The sequence below is a fragment of the Indicator indicator genome, chromosome 26, assembly GCF_027791375.1.
Source record: "Indicator indicator isolate 239-I01 chromosome 26, UM_Iind_1.1, whole genome shotgun sequence".
Classification (NCBI taxonomy): domain Eukaryota; kingdom Metazoa; phylum Chordata; class Aves; order Piciformes; family Indicatoridae; genus Indicator; species Indicator indicator.
In genome coordinates this window covers 9089949-9108250 of record NC_072035.1, presented here as the reverse complement: position 1 = coordinate 9108250, position 18302 = coordinate 9089949, and the positions used below count along the sequence as shown (strand labels likewise).

Sequence of the window (18302 nt, the reverse complement as noted above, 5' to 3'; positions counted from 1 at the left end):
AAGAAAAAGCCTTACTACATGGCATTATACAAACATAGGCCACTTTGCAAAGGAGACAGTTGCAAAACAACTTGTAAAAGTTAGCACTGTTTTCAGAACACAAGGCACAAAACAAAAGCAGACATCACGCCAGAACAATGAACTTCACATGAAAGCTAATACCTGACCTGTACCATCCTTAAATATCTTACAATGTTAAATAGAGAAATGAAAAAAAAAAAAAAAATACAGCAGCAACATAATTGTAATTTTGACTTTAGAAACAGTGCGTAGACCCCTCCTGAGTTGTTTACTCCAACCATTTCAGAGACAGTAACTTAAAAGTTCTCAATGTTTGTTTCACAGGAAAAAGTTTTCAGTGTCTGAGAAGTTAAACCTTTGTTAGGCTTTCTTGGATTTTTGCTTGGTAACTTGAAAAGTTAGGAGTTCTGTCCTCATCCAAGAGAAGATGCTTAAGTAAGGTTGTTCTATAATTAAGCCCACTGATGTACCTTACATAAAAATTGACCAGAAAAATCTATAGTCTAAATCTCTTCAACATTTTGTTGGGAAGCCTCTACTTTCATCTTTTTAGAAGGTGGCACTCCTTCAGAGTCCTTAATGAGGGGGAAAAGAAAAACAACCACGTTATCATTGCACTGAATTTCAGGCACCATAAGCATCAAACAAAAAGCATGAACAGATTCTTTGGTGTGTCACATGTAAAATCCAAAGCATCCCAAAGATGTGAGAATGACATGACCATTCCTAAAAACCATTCCTCATCTTACCTCCATATCTTTACATTGCTGTCATCTACAAAGGACAAAATTCTAGTTCCACTCTAAAAAACACAGTGAAAATACCAAGCAACAGCCTTGATGAATGGCTATACCTGGGCTTCTCTCAGATCCACACTCCAGCCCTACCCACACCAAGTGCACAGGATTTTGGTTTGGCTACAAGAGAAATGTCTATGGGACAGATCAGGAAGGGTTTGGAAAGCGCAAGGTGAGCACAGAAACAAGCCACCCACAGGGCAAACCCATGGACTGAGCAGTGCTCTACCTGAGGATCTCAGTGTGAGGGGGACAACTGAAAGGACCAAGTCTTTCTCCCACCCACACAGAATTTTTCACTAAACAAGTAAGTAAACATCCAAATGTCTTGTGCATTACACCTACAAAGCCTAACTTTCCCAACCACTATATGTGTTAATAGAAGACATTTTACTCCTGTGTAGCTCTCAAAGGGGCTTGTCCAGTAGGCTAGGACCAAGCATTTATTAATCTGAAAATGTAATATTCCCTTAGAAAACTAGTTTAGGAAACAGATTAAAATCAGACCAACCTAGTCTTACTGCTAAATTATGTGAAATACCAGAAGCCAATCAAATTAACCACAAAACCAGATACATGGACATCTAACACTCAACAGCTGCTTTACTGTCATCACCTTTGGCAATCAGTCTAAACATAACTGGCCTCCTTACATTTGCTTTTTGGTAAAAAGACTCTTTTTCAAATTCCAAGTAATTGGGCTTTTGTGTTTTAAGTTACCTGAGAGTTTTTAGATGCCTCTGTAATTAGATCATTTTCTCCAGAAGACTGGATTTCTGCTTTCTCTGAACTATTCATGGAATTTTCCATAGAAGACTGTGAATTCTGTTCATCAGAGGTATCTGAAACATCAAGAAATAATTTTAAACAAATGGAAAGGATTCAGCAGGAGCTTTTAAGACGCTTGCTCATAAGCAACATCCCAAACACACCTATTTCACCCCTCTGTAACCATTAATGATAACATACAGAACAACTGAATATAATGAATTAAGTTCAAACACAATCACTGGAGCAGCCCTTCGCCTTCCGCTGCCAGCAGGATACAATTCCTGGAGTCAGTCCCTAGAGGGAGCTGCGCTCACACACACCCTCTAACACAGAACCACGTCAACGCTGTTAACAAACAAGTTTCAACATCAACTTTGCAAAGGGGCTAACCACAAGGAACTTTGCTTCAAAACCGGAAAGAAAAGGGCTGAACTGTGGTAACTAATGGATCTAAAACTGGTTAGCTAAGGAGAGAGAATAAAGTTATGTGAATTGAAATATTTAAATTACTAAATTAAATATATTGTTATTAATTATATTTTAAACCCACTGTTTTGCTTAATACTACTTTTAAGATAAAATTTAGAAATTCAGCTAGCATTAAGGTTGTAGAATCTTTAAAACTGATGCATACTTGTGCATAAGTCTTCCAGCTTGTTATAACTCTTACCTGCTTCCAACTTCTGTGGGTTTTTTTTTGGAGGAGGGGGATTGGTTGGGAGTTTTTTGGTTGATTGTGTTTTTTAAACCCTTCCTCTCTCTCTCTCTCTCTCACAGATAGACTTACAGAGGAATCAGGGTTAAAGCACCCATTCAACTCCAAGAGAGAATAAGGGCACTTAAAATATCTTTATATGTTTTAAAGATTCCTGAAAGTTCAACACAGTATGTCCAGAAGCAAAGACTCGACAAAACAAACAAACACCACCAGCCAAAACCAAGCCACTTTGATGGTGAAAGGTTGGTTTTATTTCCTTTACTACCCACATCAAGAACAGTGTAAGCACTGGAACCCATTCTCTCCTTTACCTCATTTAAAAATAATTTTAGAATCAAGTTTATAAAGTGGTCTCTCCACAAATTCCTAAGAAATGTTAAATTTATTCTAGATGAAGAGAATTACACGATCAAAGACTTTTTTTGACAACTTTGGTTAATGAAGATGACATAACCAGCGAGCAATGAACATAAAAAGCACCACAAGCATTTCTGAAAGTTTCTCTGACTTAATTCAAGCTAGAGTCACACCTACAATGAGCAGTCGCAAAGATCATATTCAGCAAACTCAGGCAGAATCATCTCCCTTCCCATGTCTCACCAGAAAAGCATTTTCATACTGATAAAGAAACAAATCCCAAGGATCAGAAGGAATTTCAGTTCCTGTTGTGTATGTCTGAGCACACACTGCACTTGAGCTCTTTGAAGCACACGTCTTCCCATGACAAAAAACACATCTAGAGTAACTCCCACGGTGGACAGCTCATAGCTGCTGTGTTCTCTGACAGCTGTCAACCAACAGCTACCACTGAGGCTGCTGCTGACCTTGAGGCACAGAGATCTGTTGTATCTTAAACTGTCAAGCCCCAAGCTATTCCAGTGCCGGTAATGACTTGTTTACACACCAAAATGTTTTGGATGCACCTGTTTTCTTTCAGAAGTCCACATTAGGCATTTCTGACCACCCAAACTGCCCCTCAGCTTTAAGGAATCTTCTTGATTTCAGTGCAGTAACATGACACAGATGTACAAGGTCATTAATACTATTCAGTTGAATAGCATTACCATCACAATTACAGGGGGTTGACCATAACACTGTGGTAAAGAATTATTTAACGAACTTTTAAACTTGGCATATAAGCAACTGGAAAAAACAAAATTCATACCATGTATTTTTTTGCCATTACATCTCCTTTTCATTTTACTGCAGCTAGTTCTGGAAATAATCCAGAGAACTTGGTATGATTTTCCCTGAACCTAAATTTAGTCAGGGGAGCATGTAAGATAATGTAACAACTTCCCACAAGCAGGTTCTGACAATGAGACCCAGGAGTAAATCCTTAACATTTACCATGACCAAATATCCTAGTTGAGATTTCCTTTGAAGGATATGGAGTTCTGATTTATTTCAATCTCAAGGCAATTCGGATGTCAAATTTTAACCCCAATTAACAATGACAACATTTAACATACTTTACCAGTCTGGTATCACCAAGATAAAAGCTCTAAATTTAAACTGGCTAGTGGATCTATTGAGCTGAGGACTTAGTCAGGAGGGCATAATTTAATTGCTTTGCTATGAGAAGAATTCTGCAATCAAATCATTAGAATACTGTTAGGGTCATCTTTTATCTGTTATAATAGGATGAAGAAAGTTATGTTCTCAAGAATGTAAGTATAGACCATGTTTCAGTGACCCGAAACTCCATTTAAAGAGTGAGGTTCAGAACATTCTTATGTATTTTTCATCCATGCACAACTGCAACACAATACCGTCAACACTTTCAGGAAATAAGGGCAGAATTCAGATCTAACTTTTGAATAAACAGCTAGCAGGGTTGAGAAAAAAACAACTTACACTTAAATTTACATAGTTAAAAAACCCAAAACATCACAACTCCAAAGTACCTCACCTCAATTTTACTTTCACACTAGATAACGAACATTCATAGATCTACAAAAGTACCTTTTCAAGATTTGTGTGATTACATGGCAGCAGCCATTTCAAAGATGATTTTAAATTATTTCTTAAGACTGAGATTATGACAAATATAAACCAAGTATTTTGTTTCCTCTCTGAAAAGATCCTGAAGGTCAAGCTGACCTTTCCAGTTGTATGGAAGGATCATTGGTAGGCCAGAGAGATTGGGGCCCATTTCCACATAAATGCTGAGAATCATTTTTCCAAATTGTTACTATTCAGTTCTTAAAACAGATAAGCAAATAAATGACACACTAAAGGATAACACTTTTTGTTTGGTTTTGAAGATGTTCTTTCCAGCTTACCTTCTGAACCAGGCTGCTCCTTTGCTTCTGTCTGAGTATCATCGGACTTTACTTCAGTGCCGTCCACTTGTGTTGCCAAGTTCTGTTCTGGTGCTGGACTGGAATTACTACTGTTTTCTTGTTTTATTGGAGAAGCATCAGCTATTGAACTCTGGTTGCTATTGTCATCTGGTAACAAATGAGTTAAAAAATAAGAAAGTCTAATTTGACAAGTAAAAAGCACACCTTAATTCTTCCATATCTTCCCTGTCTTATTCTCTGATAGCACATGATATACTCCAGCTTGCTGGGGATCAAGTCCAGGCATTTGGATCAACACATCTAATTTCTATTTTTATTTGCATATTTAGCTTCACTAATAATTTTTTTGATCCACACACAGCCTGAATAAAAATGGCATTTAAACAACCGTTAGGATATCCACAGAAGCCCAAGGCATCAAACGAGTATCTGAATCTGTTTTCACTTTGACTCAATCACACTGTCCATACATCTTGCCAATGGAGAATTCCAACACTAGAGCGTATGTTCTTAGTAGTGTCATAGGGTAATTGGGGCTGACCTTCTCCCACTCACCATGCATGTCCATCATCCCTGGAGAGGAGCTGTTCTCTGGAGTGGTCACTTCAGAGCCACATTTTTCATCTTTGCCTTTTTTCTTGTTCTTATTTTTCTGAAAAACAAAAGGCACAAATCAATGAGACTATCACCATGAAGAGAAATCCATATTGCAATATAAACCCCTTCCCACTCATTACTTCTGTAAGCATCTCTCAAACTCAAAAAAATAAAGCCATTGTAGTAGTAACTGGTGTTAGCCCCAAAAAACTGCAGTGTTGTTTTTCTAATTGTATTCTTCATGTTACAAACACTAGGATATGTAGGGTTTAATCAAAACATTCTAAAGACAGCTAGCATTTTAACACATCTTTCATCTTCAAACAACTGTATATTTTTTGTCAAAAGTACGTAAGTTCTCAACATTTCATTCTGCAACCAGGGAAACTGAGGCACAAGTATTAAATGGTTTGCTGAAAGAGAGTAGTTAGGAGCTCCTCTCCTTACTAAGTCTGAACAGCTACAAAAGCAAGGGCAAAAGAATCTCTGTTGCTGGGAAAAGGGAAGAATGTCACTGATCAGAGGCAGGGCTGAGATTCATGAAACTTATTTCTGAGCTCGTTAACTCTGTTCACTGTATGGTTTATGCACAACACACCACTACAAAACTCAACCTGTTCTCCCTTTCACATCAGAAAGCTTGTAGAATACATGTAGCAATATGCATGCACGCACAACAGGAATGGTAACAGATCTAGAATTTTAACACTAATGAGACAGGTTTTTCCCTCCTTCTCAACCACCAACACAACAGAGACCTCCTTCTCTCAATTAATGCTGTTTCTTCACTAAAACTAAAAGATGGATTAAGAAAAAGAATCAGACTGGCCTGAAAAAAAACACAGGCAAGACAGTCTTACATGAACAATAGATCACAACATGCTCATGACCAAACAACAGTATGGACTGAAACCCTTAAAACAAAGGCAGAGTCAGTGGCATCTGTCACGTGGAAAAGCTGCATCTGCTAAGGGATGCAGCATTTTCAATTAAGAGGTGACGTAATGAGTCTCACAGGAGAAAGAGCCAGCTGCACTGCTTTTGGAGGATCCCATGTGCCTCCTGAGAACACAATTAAAAGCCTGACTAGGCTCTAGGAAGAATGTTCAACAACCCATCCATTTGGGTAAGACAGTGTCCACCAACAAGGAAAGGAACTAAAAACACCATCAAATATTGTCTACAACTGCAGAAGAGATTCAACAAGTGATATCTGGAAGTCTTTTTCCCTCTATGTTAAATAGATTAGTAGGTTTATTTTTAAATTCTATTTTTACTTCAGAGAAGCCAGATTTTATTCTGTAATATGTGAAGCAGAGGTGAAAGCACATGGACTTCTTTACCTTTGCAAAATCAAAGTTCAGAAGGGACATCTGTCTCTCAGCTTTGGCTGCATTTTCTTTAAAGGTAAAAAGAGCACTTGTGACACAGGAGAAATACTGAAAAATGACTGTGAGCCATTTAAGCTGAAAAGATTTTTTTAAAAAAGGTTTAGCCATCAAAGTGAGGAGGTTCTACAAAAGCCTTCTGAAAATGGGGAGGAAAGAGCCTCACTAATTCTAGTTCAAAGAAATGTCAAAGAGTCTTAGGAACAATATGTGAGGGAGAAGTAACATAATCTGTGTTCACTGAAATTAAAAAAAACAACTTCCATGTGAAACACGAAGCAGTAAAAAAGATCCCATTCTGTTCTAGTAAAATCCAAGTACACTGTCTGCTCCTTCACAGGTGGATGAACTGGGTATAAAAGGGCATTCATAATACAATTAAGTAGCCAAGATACCCCTACCTGACAGTTACTTTAAAACACATGCATTTGGTCTAATTGTGATTTCTTCCAGAGCAAAAATACAAAAAGCTTATGACATCAAGCCTGCAATAGCTGCAGCTGCACAACTAGTAATGAGGAGAATGTGACAGGTCGGACACTAATGTTAACTGGTCTTGTTCAAGTGTCCCAATTTCAGCAAATGTGAACCCTACACCTGAAGATGATGGTTTAAAATACACAATTAAACTCTACATATAGAGAATGTTATATAAACCCTTTCTTCTTAATAAGGCACATTGACTTCAGCTACCAGTCACCTTGAAAATTCATCCAGAAACTGAATCAAAATTCTCTTTCACAGTTCCACAGTACCCATCACACAGGCACACCTTAGTTGTGTGAAAACAATCTTTGAAGCTGCTAGCCTAAATATCCTACATATCTCCCTCTCACAGTTTTTTTTCTATAATAAAATCAAGACCAAACATTTGACAGCTAGGAAAAAAAAAAAGTTTCTTAAAGAAACCAAGGAAGGTTTCCCCACTCACACAAGTTTACTCCACAGCGATGCTGTTAAAGCACTGGAAGAATGAAAGAGGCTTACCACAAACTCTTACAGTCACAGAAATCTGTGGTACAGCAAGAAACAAACTCAGTTAAAACAGTGCTAATCAACAATAGGTCTGGAATTTGGATTTTGAATAAAACAAGATCATGACACTGATTTGTCTGAAAAAACATCATTTTACACATTTATTAATACAGCATTTTTCTTCCACATAGGTCTCATGGCATCAAGCCACATTTCAAACAGAGTAAAAGCACACGACAGCCCAAGGAAGGAGCACCTAACTTAGGCTATTTATTTTACCCTTTATTTGCTGTGGTACCATGGATTATTTTTCTCTATGTGACAGTATTTCAATTTATAAAATTAGAGCAATGTTCTTTTTGATGAACAATTTGTAAGCCCTATCAACGTGGATCTTTATACTTATTTTTACGCCCCATGATTCCATCATGGCACATGAACACTGCACACTAAAAACATAACCACAATGCATATACAAAATATTTATCAAGAGAAAACATGGATTAATTACATTAAAAGCATATCTGTTGCATTGCTTGGGTCGGACATCATCTTAATACAAGTCATCTCAGTGCCACAGATTTTCCTGCCCTCGCTTCAGTGTTTTGTACCTATTTTTGAGCGAAACAGCAGTGATACACAGATAGAATTCATTCTCCACACAGTTCCAAACCGGCTACTTTCCTTTAAAGCATCAGGAAGAAAGAAGGGAAAAGTAATCGATATCTCAACTTTCCTTCTCTGCCTCCCAATTATTATGATAAAGAAAGATTTCAAAAATCAGTTTCAAGACGAATGTTTAACAGTTATCTGAGAATTGATCCAGGCTGATTTGGTGAAGGCTGGAACCCAGTGAACCATCACCATCACCTTCTGTAGAGATCATTTTCCCTAGAGCTCTTCAATCCAAACATTTCCAAGACCCACACCAGTCTTAGCTTAAAGGCTCAAAGAATAGCAAGCATATTTCTTTTGACTTTCCCTAAACATGAGTGTCTGCATCTTGAAAAAAGCAAGACATCTGCAAGATACTTACATCATCCACTTTAGGCTCTGTTACTGGTACCCATTTGTAAATCCTTAGGGATGTGTCGCCAACTGTCACCCACTTCTTCTCCCTATAAAATTACAATGCAGGAGAAGTTACAGTTAAACTTCAGACTCAAATAAGAAGTGATCTACTATTGTAAGTTGTCAAGGATTTAAATAGCCTATTAAGGAGGATGATCTCTATTACATCGTCTTTAGTCCTGCACTGTGGAAATTGTTCTTTGCATATCAAAAACTTGTTGGAGCACTGCTAACCTTCACATTTCTCAGGGCTGTTACTTGACTAAGGTAACTGCAGTAGCAGTAATAACATCTGGATTAAAGATACAGTTAAGAAGAACAGCTATTAAACACTGCAAATTTAATACCTAGAATTTTCACTTAAGTTTCTAGACAGCAGAAGAGGTTTTAGACAGAACAGTGTGTTTTGATTGTCATGAAGCTGTTTAATGGTGTTAGAAATCTGAATGCACTTGGACCATCTGAGGTTTGGTTTTGGGTAGAAATTTGCTGCTGGCAATTTAACATTCACTCAACGCTCCTGTCAGACAGCTCTGAAATTCCAGCCTTACAACCAACAGCCTTATTGGTAGCAGTATGTGCTGTGATGCAGAATTCAGACTCCTTAGTTCTCTTGGAAAGAGAAGGCTGAGGCTATCGGAGAGGGGAAAAGCATAACCAGCAGCACTCTGTGCAGACCCCTGCCAGCCAGCCATGAAGTGGTGACACTGATAAATTGTGAAAGAAATCTGGCTGGAGGGTGTTGCTGCATTAGAGGTCTTGCAGCCACAGAGGAGGAAAATGGAAAGGATGCTAAACACTTAGTTAAAGGATGAATTCCTTGAGCCCTTTACATCAGAATATTAAAAGAAGGTCCGCAATGCCAGAGAAATTTCATCACATTTCTGTGATCAGTTTTCGGGTCACAGATTACCACTGCAGGTTGGTAAGATAGCTCTGCAAATGGATCAATTAAAAGTTAACAACAAAGAGCAATTCCATTAAATATTCAGGAACATCTGAAATTAATTTGGCATGAGATCGCAAATGTTTTTCTTTAAAAAAAAAAACACCAACACATTTAAATAATAGATTTTGGGATCCAGTTATAGATTTTTTAAAAGATGTTCTTTGCAGGATGGAAGAAGCTGGATGTGACTCCAAATACACATATCTATGTGATAGCTCCATTTTCAGAAAGGGCTTTCAGAATCAAAAGCAGCCACACTGTACAAATGCCACAAACATACTCCTGACTATTTGTTTTAGCTACTAAAGCCAATATGATTTCTTTTTCCTTGTTTGAGGAAACACTTTCCTGTTTAAAGAAAATAGAAATAAGCTATATATGGCAATTTGATAAGTTTTGGATCTGTCCACAAGGATATATTAATTAAAGTACAAGAACTATTTCAGATTTATTTCTTCCCCACTGCTCTTCCTGGAGCACAGTTTTTCCTCAGTGTGTTTAGAGACATCCATCTGGGTAGGCTAGATGGCTAAATTATGTCAAAACCCAATTTTATGCTAATTTGGAGCTCTGCTGCTAGATGTGATAAAAATGACAGTGGAGATGAGGGCATGTCAGTAATGAGAGCATAGTTAATTGTGAAGAGATGGTCATGATATAATTTTGCTCTTTTTTAAGGTACAAGACAAACTAAATTTACTTCTACTTGGGAAAACCTTTGCAATTATGGAAATCAAACCAGCTAGGGTTTCAGTTTGGGTGTGGGGAGAGGTGAATAAATGCTTTTTTTTAAAAGATTAAAAAAAAAAAAAATCAAGATTTTTAGTCTTTTCCTACAGCAAAATATTACTTAGAGATGCTGCACTGGAAAACCAAAAGTTCAAGATACCTGTTAGCATCTCAAAGCAGCCTCACACAGCATCTTCACTGGACAGACTGTAGAACACAGGAGGAAACCTATATTAGTAACTTTTTCCTTCTAGTATTAAAGTTAACCCTGAAATTTTAATTCTTTTGATCTTCTTATGTACCACTTTATGTTTTGATAAACCTCAGCTGTAGGGATTTTTTTTTAATGAATTCAATACACAGCAATTCAGACAACAATGGGAATAAGGATATTTTATGATGGAAGTACACCAACATCCCAGTCCTGCAAACACTTGTGGCTAAAAAGAAAACCCAACATCACACAGCTATTACTCAACTATTTTACATGTGTAAGCATTTACAGTATTGAAGGTTTAAGACCATGAAAGCATTAATCAGAAAAGAATATACTCCCCCTAAAACTTCATGAAATCATTGGCAGCAAACAAATTTGTTTACAAAGAAACGTTAATGACTTTCAGACATTTAAGATCAACAAGATAAAATAACTCAATGATTTAAGATGTTTATTGCAAATAAAGCTTCAAATATTATCTGTAATACTTACTGCCTTTCCATTTCAAACCAAAACCCAAACCAAACAGAAAAAAAACCCTAAACTCCCCAAATCAATTCTACTCTGAATGCTTTTTGTCTTCTGTGTAGACACCATCCCAATCAGCTGATCAGGGACTTCCCTTTTCATTGTTAGAACAGACAGTTTACTGATGCTGCCCACAAAGTTTGCTAAATGCTGCACAAACTACAAAATATCCTCACTGACAAAATGCCAGAGTAGGAACATGGGATTAATGAACTTTGTGCCCACTCTGTTGTGAAGCCTAAAGTAGTTTCTCCACCTGTTACCCTGTCTGTAAAATGTATCTGGTTTTGAGCAGGGCCCTCATCCTGAGACCCATTCCCATAACTTCATTCCACCTTTCTGAAGTGATCAATAGGCAATATTTTTTATTGCTATACTCTATAGATTGATCCTATATTCACTGGTGGATTGGAGAAGGTGTTTGATTAAACACCATCAACCTGAGTTTTTATCAGGCTGAAAGTGTGGCATTTATCAACTTTACTTGCCCATGTCTAGCTGACAAACTCCACAGCTTTACAAAAAAAAAAAAAATCCATTTTTTATCTGTTTTCAAACCTCTCGTGTTCCTCCATGAGTAACAACACTGGAAAACGGCAAAACTTATATATACAATGTGTTTTTTTTTTTTTAAATCTTCCACACTGGAATGTATCTTAAATATTTCAGTACTAGTAAATTCAGAAACTAATCAGTACAACAGAAACAAACCCTCGCCTTTATCTGAAATAGCGTTAAAGCATTTTGAAATTCTGAACCACATCTACAACAGCATTTAAAGGACAGCCAAGGATATGTAGGGTAAGCATTAGTATCAACATTTCTTTAGTGCTTATGCCTGAGGCATACTAATATCCTAGCACTTACATAATTATATACTCAATTCTCCATTCTACATAGCCCAAGTCTCCTAAATATATTTATAATTTGTCTATTAACACTAAAGCTCCAGAGATGAGTATCCAATTCAATGTATAAAAGTAATACACTGATGAGCAAACATAACTGTGTATTACACATACATAAAGCATCAAGGCAGCTTCTGCAGCAGCAGTGAGTTCTAGAGACATGAGATGGCACAGGAAAAGAAAAGCCTTTACTGCTAATATCTCATCATTCAAGAAAAGGCTTTGGCACTTGCTTGGCCTTTTACCACAACTGTCATTTAGCACAGTGATCTGTATTTATGCAACGATTTGCTCCCACATACCCCATCTTCTGCTGATGATCACGAAGTGACGTCATAATGCTGAATTTATCACATCACACTCACTTGCATTGCAACAGAGTTTGGTGAAAATCACAGAATTATGACCTCCCTGTGGGATCAAGCAAAGGAGAAAGGGGAATGGGAAAGAAAATTCCATTATTATACACAAAAAGTGCTGTTGGATGCACAGAGTTTTCTGAAACACAGGCCTGCTTTTCAGAGCATGCCTATTGCTGCGTAGATGGTTTGGCTGGTGACTAATGTAAAGCAGCCCCAATTATACATGGTGTGTGTGTCTTGACCCAAGCTGCAAATACACTGAAATACCGTGTGGCATAAATGGACAAAGGCTAATGGTAAAGGGCACCTTCTCTCTGAGTTAGTCTAAATATGGTACTGTAGGAGAGTCCCCTTTAACTTACAGAGGAGACACGTTTTTAAGCAAGTTCTGCTGGGTTCCACGTTGCAACAAGCACCTTTTCCCACAGTAGAGAAACATGGCTTATGCATGACAAAACTCTACCTTTAGCATACATCCAACTTCCAGTGAAGTCAGAGTGCGTATCCTGGCTCAGAAAGAAATATCATGAGTCAGAAAACACGAATCTTAATTCAAGCATGATAACAGCATGTCTGGGCTGTTACAGTAGTTCAGTGCAGTTCCTGCACTTGCACTGGGCATTTTTACTTTAATTGCCACTACTTGAATCACAGTCTTGGCAGGAGACCGAACACAGCCAGCATAGCCAGACTAAACTAGGGTGGCAATCCAGTAGCAGCAAACAGTCTTTTTCCAAAGACATCATGTTAAGAAGTTCTGTTGTAGCTATTTTTCAGAGTGAAAGTCTGTTTTAGGAAGGAAGCATGAGCAGCAAAAACCTGCAGAAGCTCAGTCTCAGAGCATTGCATACCACAGAGAAATATTTTAGCAAGTCTGAAAGGAGACAGTGAAAAAACCTACAGCAGTGTTGTCTAGAAATTCTCCTCTATGGATAGCAACCATTGGCATCAGGTAACACTGCTCACAGGTAACACTGCTCATGACGACTTTGCTCTTTAACTTTTACACCACACACTTTAAGCTACACCCTAAGTCATGTCTAGCTCTACAGACATTTCCCTGCCTAACAAATACCTAGCACTTTCTGTAAAGTGCTGTAATTATCCCTATAGATTAGGGCTTTGGTGGGTCAGCAAAAGGTCACAGGACTTCCAAAAAAATACTGCCACACAAAGGGATTTCCCCCTTCCTGATGCATTCAGTAAATCAGGGTACCTAATCCCATCAGCTACACCATACCTGCCCCTATCCTTAAACTTTTGTACAGTTGTTCAAAACCTCAGCCATGCTACACAGACATGCAAATTATTTCACTGCCTCCCAAGACATCATACCACCTCCTGCCCATTACTTGTGTTTTGGTAGATGTCTGCATTTTCTTTCATTTAATAAATCAGACTTTCATAGAACAAGAGTCTTTCTGCTATTTTTCTAACACTAGTTGAGGGCGCAATAGTTTTTGCCTCTCTGTTCTCAAAAGACCCACTTAGAATCTACAAATACCCATCAATCTTTAAAGACAAAAATCAATCCTGCACCTTTCACAACTCAATTTAGATAACTTTATCCCAGAAGGTTTTTTTTTAATAGACTGAAAAAAACCTGAAAGTATTGTTAAAAAAAAAAAAAGTAGAACTACCCTCTTAGCCACAGAAATCTAACATTTCTGCCACACAAAGGCAACACAACCATGTACTCTGATAGACACGTGCTTTGTTTGATAATATAGATGCTCATTCACTAGAATAGTTTAAACAAAGGAGATACGGTTGCATTAATCTCAAGATAAAAACGTAACAACTTCGTTGTTTACTACTAAGTTCCAGAAACACCAGCAGCGCCGGGCGCTCTGCTAGCACACATGCAGATAGGGTACCTGCATCAAAGGGCTCGCTGTCTGAGAAAGAATGCTAATTTTCCAAGGAACAAAGTCTCCCCTGATGGAAACTGCTTTCCAACAGGCACATTCACAGACATGGCAGCGCTAGCATCCAGCAGTGCTACACAGCAAAGCAGCTGCACACCTTGGGCAGCACGCACCGGAGCCACTGTCCACTCAGAAGAGTTTACAGCTCACTCTGACTCTCTACTCATTTTCGGCACGCAGCACTCTGAGTGCACGAATCTCAGAAAACTCCGTTCTATGGGTGTAAGGTATTTCAATCTTCAGTGGCTGCATTTCCGCAGAAGAGCTGTGGATGGCAACAAATTGCTCCTATTATGCAAATGAAACTGCACATTTGGAAGTCGCCTATGTGGCTCTTGCGAAGATGCAGGAACTGATCGCATGTAAACTTCAATTTAACAAGCCAAGTCTGCTCAAACCATTTAAACCACAAGACGAAGAATCTCTCTTGCTCCTTTCCCACTGTACTCAACTGCAGTTGGGGGGGAATCATGAGATTCACCAAATTAAGATTCCTTTGAAAATAAGGAAAATGGTTTATGTCAATGCTTGTGAGATGCACACACATAGAGCCATAATACTTCTGAAAATAATTAGAAGAAACATTGTGTGAGTTCTCTACAGGAACCCTTTAAAACAAGTTGCCTCTTATGAGGGTTAAACCATACAAAAATCTATTTATACTGTAAGATTTCTGTTTTATAGAGGAAGCCATAGCAACTGACACGATGGCAGAGAGCCCCTGCCAAGAAAAAATAAATAAATTAGGCATTCTGTTGAATGGCCAAGCTTCTGCCTCTACTCCTCTCTGAAATCCACAAACTATGATTCAAAGGAACTACACTCTGCTCATGAATGAAATACCTACAGACAAAACAGTCCCACACATCCAACAATGCTCCTGTTTGAACATAAGTCTTGTCACATCGCTCTGCATTGTTCTGACCCTTCAAAGCTGGCCCATCAGTCAGCAAACAGCACTTAAAAACACCACCCGAGTAGAAGAGAGTTCCTGAAACCAACCGAACCACAGTGCTGGAGCTGCTCCGGCTCCCTACACAATGGCTGGATTCTTTGAAATCCCCATCTCGTGCCCTGCGTTATTGGACACACGTCCTGATTCTTTGTCCGGCTGAAGCCAACGGGCCCATTCATCTGCTCAAGGCCATTTAAAAGGCAACAATCCATTTCACCCCAATAACGAACACGTTTAGTTATTTCACTCCTCTTTCACTGAAAGCATTCGCTGTGGACTGCAATAAAAGCATCCCCTTATTTTACCTGATTCAGAACAGCAGTTTAAAGAAAGTATTTTAAAATACACACACAAAGACGACTGAACAGTCGGTCAACTTGCTGAAGGCACTGGAAAGTGTCAGTCACATCGGCACCGTTCTTTATCACATCCCAAAACTCTGAACTGACCACACGAAACATCGTGGTGACTGTTCCACTGTATTGTTCAAACACCTCACACCGACTTTCCTAACAGAAAGCAGGGGGGGAAGACAAAAGTGGGGAATATGCCAAACACGTTTAAGGCCTAACAAAAGGGAATTATTTCACAAGGAGAACAACCATTAATTATATAATTTAAAACAAAAATCAGCAGCAATTAGACGCTTTTCCTGCTCTTTGAGGGATTTGGAACTGTCGGAGCATTGGTGGGAGACGATCGCGCCCGGGTTCGCTGCGCTTACGTGCAAACTTCCAAGGTGAAATAAATAAATAAATGTGTAATAAGAAGAAATAAACTCTCGGGCGCTTCACAGGGGTGTTTTAAACGTAGTTTTATCTTAAAGATTACTTCTTTAGGAATTATTTCCACACAGACACTGCGGCTCAGTTCTCCCAGGCCCTCTCCCCGGGGCCCTTTGTAGGGGAAGGCGACGGGAGGAGCCGGGCCCGATCCGCCGCCCGCTCGCCCCGTCGCTGCCCGGCCCGGGCTAGCCGGGGCTCCGCGGTGCGTTGCGGCGGGCTAGGGGTGGCGGGGGCCGACGGGGGTCGGCAGAGAGGGGTCTCGGCCGCACAATGGAGCCGCCTCTCGCCCTCACACGCCGCCGCCGCCTTCATGTGACTCGTAGGAGCGAAATGGCTTCTGGGTGCCGCCGGCTCCCCGCCCCCCCGCGCCCGCCCGGCGAGCTCGGGCCCCGTGAGGGGACAGCGAAGGGGGGAAGTGGGGGCACGGCGGGGGATGAGAAGGGTGCGGGGGCGGGCGCGGGGTCCCGGCGCGGCGCGGCCCGCTCACCATTTGCGCACTTTCTCGATGGCCGCCATCACCCGTTTGATATCATCCTTCGCCCGGCTCCGGGTCTCGGCCCGCACCGACCGGCCCGACATGTTGCTGGGGGGGGAGGGGGGTGGCGGGCTCAGCGGGGAATACGGCGCTTCTCGGTGGCGTTCGTCTGTCCGTCCGTCCCTCCGTCCTCCCGCCCGCACAATGCTCCCTCTGCTCGGCGCCGCTCGGCTCGGCTGGGCTCGGCGCGGCTCGGCTCCGCCCGCCCGCCAGGGCCCGCGCACTGCGCACGCGCCCCGCGCCGCCGACGGCAGCCCGCGCGCGCGGGAACGGGGCGGGGAGGCAGAAGGAGGGGCTGAGCGCGGGTCAGCGGGCGCTGTGACGGGAGAACGGGCGGGACGGGCACCGAGAGGGGACAGTGGGCGGGACAGGCACTGAGAGGGGACAACCGGTGCGGTGAGAGGATGGCGAACACCAAGGGGCCAACGGGCGCCATGGCCGGCTCGCACGACTCGGTCCTTTTTTGGGCGTAAAGCTGGGGGGGAGGAAGAAGGGCGAGTGGAGGGGAAGGGAACCGGGAGGGCGCAGGCGCCTGACCTCTCAGCCCCCGGCGCTGAGAGGTCGCGGTACCTCTTCACCCGCCCTGGAACCGCGGTGCAAACCGGCGGAGCCTCCGTGCATGGGAGGGTTCGTCCCCGCAGCTCCCCCTTGCCTCTCCCCGGCAGTGCCAGGGCAGTACGAGCCCGCGGCTCCTTGCCGTTGTGTGTCGCGGAACATCTCCGGCGGACTCCGCCAGCGACAGCCGTCCCACCCGCCCACAGCTCGGTGCGAGGGCGGCGGGACAGCCGGCGTGACAGCCCTGTCCAGCTGTGACACTGCCGCAGATCTTGAACGCGGGGCTTGGTAATGCTTCCTGTTCGGCAAAACAGCTGCCTCGTGAAACAGGATGCTTAATAAAGAAGTGCTGAGCAGATTCGTTTGTTGGTTTGGTGCTTTTTGATAGTTGGGGTCTTTGGTAGTTGTTAACGTTTCTCAGCTGCCTAAAGTAATTTCAGAAGTTTTCATAGAAGTAGCAGAGGATCAGCTTGGACGCAAGATTCATGGAAGTACATGAACATCTTCAGTTAATATGCAAAGAGTTACAAGCAAAATGATGCTATGCAGAAATTCCTCGTCGCATGCCCCATGTACTCTGGTCATGGTGCTGCTGGTCTCCTTCATTAACTTGCATCTGGTGCACACCTTGCTGTTTGTACTAATTGTACAATCACAGGTACTTTCCGAATGCATAACGGCGTTCTGTTGCAAAAACACTGCCACTGAAAGGAATGCTTCTTAAGGGCCCGCATTACTATTCAAATTGATGCTGAGGATGATGTAAAGAAGGAAGCAGTGTTCAACAGCACTTCACTGATCTTTCTACAGCAACTTTTATCAGTCTCATTATGCTGTTTATACAAACACAGATGCTGTCCTGTTGGTTTTACACTGCTAATTTGAACTACTAATTTCAGAAAGAAAGGAGCTAAGTTTCAAAGGTAAAAACATAAACCTGCTTTCCATGTAGAACGTAGCAATTCAATTCTTTACAGCAGTCTGTTGACTGATAATTACAGATCTAGTCTTGCTTATCTAAGGCCTGTCCAGTTTTGGACACAGTGGTATAAGAAAGTCAGGTGCTGGAGTGGGTACAGAGAAGGGCAATGAAGCTGGTAAGGGTTTTGGAGAGCATGCCCTATGAGGGGAGGCTGAGGGAGCTGGGGTTGTTTAGCCTGAAGAAGAAGAGGCTGAGAGAGGACCTTATTGCTCTCTACAGCTACCT

The 18302-nt window shown here is 41.1% G+C and overlaps 1 protein-coding gene across 1 annotated transcript; it reads right to left on the bottom strand.

Annotated features, from left to right (window-relative positions):
- Positions 1-500: 500 nt before the first annotated feature.
- Positions 501-16584, bottom strand: BCL7A (BAF chromatin remodeling complex subunit BCL7A). Its single transcript, XM_054392774.1, has 6 exons — positions 16493-16584; positions 8610-8691; positions 5169-5265; positions 4593-4760; positions 1539-1660; positions 501-596 (listed from the first exon to the last, which is right to left on the bottom strand). The coding sequence occupies exons 1-6, from the start codon at positions 16582-16584 to the stop codon at positions 525-527; spliced, it is 633 nt and encodes a 210-aa protein (XP_054248749.1). The 3' UTR covers positions 501-524.
- Positions 16585-18302: the final 1718 nt, after the last annotated feature.

Bases quoted from the DNA above. Each gene is read 5' to 3' on its own strand.
- BCL7A (XM_054392774.1), bottom strand. From the start codon at position 16,584: ATGTCGGGCCGGTCGGTGCGGGCCGAGACCCGGAGCCGGGCGAAGGAT. The intron at 1,661-4,592 runs GTAAGCTGGAAA...TTGATGTTTCAG, and splicing joins GGAGCAGCCTGGTTCAGAAG to ATACCTCTGATGAACAGAAT. The intron at 597-1,538 runs GTAACTTAAAAC...CCCCTCATTAAG, and splicing joins AGGCATCTAAAAACTCTCAG to GACTCTGAAGGAGTGCCACC.